Source organism: Agelaius phoeniceus, chromosome 9, assembly GCF_051311805.1.
Source record: "Agelaius phoeniceus isolate bAgePho1 chromosome 9, bAgePho1.hap1, whole genome shotgun sequence".
NCBI classification, from domain to species: Eukaryota; Metazoa; Chordata; class Aves; order Passeriformes; family Icteridae; genus Agelaius; species Agelaius phoeniceus.
Window position 1 is genome coordinate 29,990,884 of NC_135273.1, and position 6,000 is coordinate 29,996,883.

Consider the following 6,000-nt stretch of genomic DNA (forward strand, 5'->3'; position numbering starts at 1 on the left):
GGCCACTTAACATTAATTACCTGAGTTGCCTCTAAACTTGCCCATGTCTCCTTGAGCTCCTGCACCCCATAAAACTCCCCATTTGTCCATTTATTCCCACAGGCACACACTGAGGCTTGCTCTCACACTTCCATTAATGCTCAGCTCTTTGTCATGCCCTCAAACCCACCTTCTCATTCCATCACCTATGTCTGAATGGGGTAAGACAGACAGCATATGCTGCAGCTGCTCTCAGGCTGGGTGCACGCTGGCTGGCCAGCTGGAGATTGCCTCTTCACTTCCAGGAGAACACCAAATGCCATGACCTCCCTGCTTTTATGGCTTTTTGGGGAGAGGGTTCTCAGATATCAACTTTCACAGACTAGGGGAAGGCAGTCTTTCTCAAACATCTCCCTGTTCTTAAACTGGTTCAAATTGACTGGGGGGTTCACGCTTACCCAGGAAGAAAAGACACAAAGTCAATGCAAATAGCGCTTCCTTCCAAAGCCAGGATTAGGAGGTAACTCCGTTCCAGCCAGTTGCAATTCACATTGAAATGCCCACTGCTGCCCTCCTCCTGTCCTGTGGCTCAGGGCAGCTTCTGCATTTTTCATTCATACATGCCACTCTTGTGGGACCAGGAAAACACAAAATTGACAAAAGTCAATTTCAACATTTTCCTACTGCACCCTGTGGGCAGCAATGAAACTGTCAACAAGAATTACTGCTCCACTCGAGTGACAGGGAGCAGAAGGGTCTGGGACCTATTTACAGGAATGGCCACCTCAAAACAAAAGCCATGGAAGGATAAGAGCAGTAGTTACTCCAGCTAGGATAGCACACATAGAACAGGGCTAACAGAAAAACATCCTTGTCCTTTGCTGGGGGCAGGGGAAGAGGATCATCACATTAGCAAATATCGACTAACGAGAAGCTAATGTTCATTATAAATGCAGAAAGAGAGTCTAACCTGCAGAAACTACCTGTTGCTTACAGAAACCTTATCATGTTTTCCTCTATCCACTTCTTTGTGCTGTGGGGGCAGAGAACATATAACACAAACCCCAAATGCTGCACTTTAAAGAGGGCAATGATGTCCCAGTAGTTAAGTACTACTGCACCTCTTTAGACCTAGAAATTCTTTTCAAGACCTTCCCAGGCTTCCAGCGCTGGTAGGTGACTGGGAGTGTATGTACATAGCATAATGCAGTGCTGTGCAGCTATCTTGAACACCAGAAGGAATATGGCCACGTTAGCACTGCACTGCACCCAGGCTGAAATGCTGGAGCATCCATCCCGCTTCTCAGGTACTTTGGATCTATGCAAATGGTGCTTCACTACAATACATAAGCATACCCTTAGTCATCCTGCCTCAAAAACCAGCTGAAACGTGACTGTTCTTCCTTAAATTACCAAGAATTGTAAAGAAAGAGCATCTGAAGAGAAAAACAGACACCAAAGTCAACAAGAGGAACAAGTTTGTACAATCGGCAGCATGCATTTAACAAAACAGACAGAGCCCCTTAAATGACTTTCTCTCTTTATGTCAGCTCTGCCCCTAGAGTTTACAAATTATGGCTCTGACTTGTAAATGTTAGTAAATACCTCCTTAAACCTTACTCAGTGTTTCCATAACTGTATATAGATTCTAGAGACTGCCCTGCAAGAGTAACATCCAAAATAGCTTCTAAAAATAGTGTTCTAGACGATTCTCACATATAGCCAAAGGCTGAAAACACAAACCATTTCATAAAGAAGGGCATGAACTTAGGAGATTGAATTCAAGGGCTCCGTGAATTATAGCTGGAGAATGGGAAAAAATCCAGAACAGCATGCAAAGAAAAAAAAAAAAAACCCCAAAAAAACCAAACAAAACCAACCAAACAACCAAGAAAACTAACCCAGAATACAGCAAAAAAGTAGCATCTCAAGTCCACTTTCTGTTTTTGAAACAAAGCTTAAAGTCTGGAATGAACAAAAACAAGAGTTCTTAATTCTGTGATTCACACTTCGAACTAAGCAATCGATAATCTCTAATACCAGGCAATTGTTTGCCTGATGAGTTTGTAAAAAAGGCAACATTCCACCCCGATCAGTGTCGGGCTGCGAACGCCTCCCCCTTGCCAGCAGCAATATGGATTGCCCAGCGCAGTCCGGTGATTCCTTTTTTCAGCCTACGTAATGCCCATTTACATAGTCGTGATATTTTTAAATGTGCTTTCAGAAACACCAAATGACATAAAAACATGGCAGGAGACAACCACAGAGGTAACACAGCACTCCTGTGACTGCGGAATTCACGAACAATATAACGCCGAAGTCCGGGGAGCACAATAAAACTCCATTTTACAGATTATGCATTCAGAACACCAACCCAAGGAAATCCTGGCCGTGTTTCCCCCCCACAGCGAGAGTGTGTCTGAGCACAACAGAGCACACACATATCCTGGCTCCTTCGCTAACCTACACGCACATTCCTACACCCCTTAGGAAAACACTGACAGCGGGCATGAAAGGAAGGGAAACAATGACATTCTTTTAATAACAACGTTCACCAGCGCGCTGGACCCAGTCGGACAGTGCTACGCGGCGGCAGTTCCTGCATTCCCCTGGATCAGCCGCATTCTCCCCCGCTGCTCCGGGGGCAGCCCGATTGTCCCCCGCTGGCCAGGCCGGGCAGCGGCCGTCTCGCCCCGCGGGCCAGGGCACGGAGCGGCCGCGCACGCCGCGAGGATCCGCACCTGGCGCCAGCCGTGACCCCCGGCTCCACGTCACTGTGCCCGGCCGGGAGCGGGGCCGTGTCACGCCGGGCCCGCCGCCCCCCGCCGCAGCCCCCGGCCCGGCCCGAGCCGCGGCTCTTACCGCCAGGTCGGGGCTGTGCGAGTCCCGCTGGGACACGGCGCGGATGACCCCAGCCCGCCAGCGCCCGCTCTCCGGCGGTTCCTCGCCGCCGAGGCACAGGAACCGCTTCCCCACCAGCTCCGGCCGCGTCTCCACCGCCATGGCCGCCGCCGCGCAGGCACCGCACCAGCCGCCGAGCCCGCTGCTCTAGGGGCCGCGCATGGCGGGCGTGGGGCGGGGACGGGCGCGGGGCTCTCGGGCTCGCAGCGGCGGGAGGGTCGGAGCCCCTCGGCCGCGCCGCCGCCGCCACAGCCCGACACAAACAGCGAGCGAGGGGCGGGGGCGGGCCGGGGGTGCGCGCGCCCTCCCTCACCTCCTCCCTCCCTCCCTCACCTCCTCCCTCCCTCCCTCTCTCCCGCGCGCGCCCGCCCGCCGCGCTGCGGCCCCGACCACTCCGCCCACGCAGCCCCACTGCCATGGAGACCGACGCCGCGCGACGTCTCCCTCCGCCAGGCAGCGCGGGGCTAGCGGCCGCAGCGCGGCAAAGAGTCCGCGGCCGCTGGGGTGGCACCGAGACCCCGCGGGGGCTCGTCCCGTCGCCCCCTGCCCAGCCCCGGCCGGGGCGGCACGACCCTCACCTGCCGCCCCGGCGCCCCCCGAGAGCAGCCCCGCGGTGATGTGACACTGGCGGGGTACCCGCTCCCTGCCTCCGGTGCCACGGCGGCAGCACGGCCTCTCCGGGGTACTTCCCTCGGTGGAAGAAGCGCTGTCCGTCCTCCGCGGGCTCGCCCGCACCCTGCTCAAGGCGGACAACTCCGAGAGCTCATTAATGTACATAAATGTGCGAAGGCGGGGTACCAGGAAGGTGGAATCAGGCTCTCCCCGGTGGCACCAGGCGATAGGACACGAAGCGACAGGCAAGGTGTTGCTGTGATGCACTGGAAGTTCCACCAGAAGAAGAGAAAGAACTTCATCACTGTGCTAATGAGACTGGAACAGATTGCCCAGAGAGGGTGCAGCCTGCCTTGCTGGAGATGCTCTAGACCTGTCCAGACACAACCCTGTGCCATGTCACCTAGGACAACCTTGCCAAGCAGCGAGGTTGGACCAGTGCTCCCCTGTGGTCCCTTCGAGCCTGACCCATTCTGTGATTCTGTGAGAGCCCAGGCTGGCAAGGGCATCCCAAGAGCCAGGCACCAGCATGCTGATGTCCCAGCCCTGCAGGGTTTGGGAGAGGCAGGACCAGGTCTGCCACCTGCAGCACCTTCTCCCCTGAAGTCAGTTTGTTGGGGAGCTCAACAAAGACACCCATCCAATCCATCCACCTTTCCCTACTGCAGGGAATGGGCAGTTCCCTACAGAACTCCCAGGGAATGTAATGTCAGTTTAACCCCTCAGAGGCTTTTAGGGACAGCACACTTCAGCTCTAGAAGACACCGTTGAGTTCTGTTGGATGCCAGCAATCAGTGCACATCCAAGAAGTCAGCTCACAGACTCAGAAGGCACTGAGACCTTGGGCTGCAGCCCCTGAGGAGCCGTGCAGCCACGTTCTGGAGCAGTGGTTGTGGGGTTGTTGTTCTTTCCATGGCTCCTGTAGCCATTCTGTGGTAATGCCATGTTTGCATTGGAAGAGTTTTTCCTTCACGTTATCTGGAGGTGTAGCTTTCCTGAACTTCTGCCTGCCTTTACTGGTATGCTTGCCCTCAAGAGAGCAGGTTAATGATCTCACATCTAGCACTAAAAGCAAATTTGAATAGTGCATTTTTGAAAAATAGATTATGAGGTGAAAGCCATAAATCAAGATTGCCAACTTCTCACATTCCTGTATATTTTAGTGGAACAAATAACTTCTGGTACAAGAGAAGTTAATTAACAGAAAACAAATGAAAAAAGAAATTAATTCATCATTCACCATGACAAGTTTGTTCACAGGATTAGAATAATTTACAACACATAACATTCATACTGGAACCTATGGCATCCCAGGCTAGAATGGATGGAGCTGTGCACTTTGGAAGCTGCAGAAGCACAACCATAGTGCATTTGAGCTAAATGAGATCTTGATTCATGTTCCAAGGTAATGCTACAACCAACAAAAGTGTACTGCAGTCTTGCAGAAAGAACAAAAATTATATAAGTACTGGGCAGTTATCCATAAAGGGAATAAGGAGAAGTTACAAAACTGACTAAATAAATATTAATCATATCAAAATACTTGTATTCATTCCCTCTTGTTTAATCAAAGAGTAATTTGAGATATTATTGAACTCTACAATTAAATGACATTAATGTGCAATAAAACATAAAATATACCCCAAAATGCCAATTTACATGATTCTAATAGACTGAACTTGTGAATTTATCACAGAATAACAAACTGTTAAGAATCAAATATTTTTAATTTGTTCCAAAAAATCATTTCAAGGCACTGACACTAGAATTGTTTTTTGGAGATATGGTTTTTTATAGATTAGAACTCACAGAAGGCTATTGTTCAATGCAGAACCATTTTATATTTGTTAATCACCTGAAAGTATCAGTAAGATCAAGTAACATGGACATTCAGGTGGCAATTGCCATGGTTAGCTCTCATTTCCCAGATGCCAGGTGAGATGGGCAGGGCTTTACCCTGTTCCCCACAACACCACTGAGATGGACCAGGGAAAGCCTTGACATACTGCAGGGCAGCTTCACTCCCCAGCAAGCCACACCTCAGCTCTTCTACCTTTCACTTAATCCGCTCGGAGCAGCTTTTTTAACCCATAGGTACTTTAGGAAGGTCAAAATTACTATGTTCAGGTGGAACAGCCTATGAGACCCACAGGTTGCTGAACATTTTCCACCTCCAGCAACTTACTTTCTTTGTCTCTCTTCGCTTATCCATTTCTTCTTTGCTGCTTCCTTCTGTCCTTGTTTCCCTGTGAAGAAATTGGGAGAGCACTAAATGCTCAGGATATGAGTAAATCAACTATAAATCAACTCAGAACCTCTGTCTTCAACAAAACAAAGTCATGGTGCTGTGGGCCAAGGCCTGAAAATAGCTTAGACATTGACTTTTTAAACACTCTGTGCCCTACCACACTCCAGTAGGATTTCTTCCTTTTTCAGAAGCCTTTGCAAACATCAAACCAATACATTAACTCCCCTTTCAAAGCAACACCTCCCTTATTTGTTTGATAA

General features: G+C 50.2%; 1 protein-coding gene across 2 annotated transcripts in view; it reads right to left on the bottom strand.

Moving 5' to 3' along the window:
- JMJD1C (jumonji domain containing 1C) overlaps nt 1-3,190 on the bottom strand; it is a 159,653-nt gene extending 156,463 nt beyond the window's left edge. Inside the window, exon 1 of one of the 2 annotated variants that reach the window (XM_077183395.1) lies at nt 2,842-3,190. In XM_077183395.1, coding sequence (XP_077039510.1) covers nt 2,842-2,982 — 141 coding nt within the window. In that variant the 5' untranslated portion in view covers nt 2,983-3,190. The remainder of the gene's footprint in view (nt 1-2,841) is intronic. The other variant, XM_077183397.1, reaches the window with a different exon arrangement.
- Nucleotides 3,191-6,000: the final 2,810 nt, after the last annotated feature.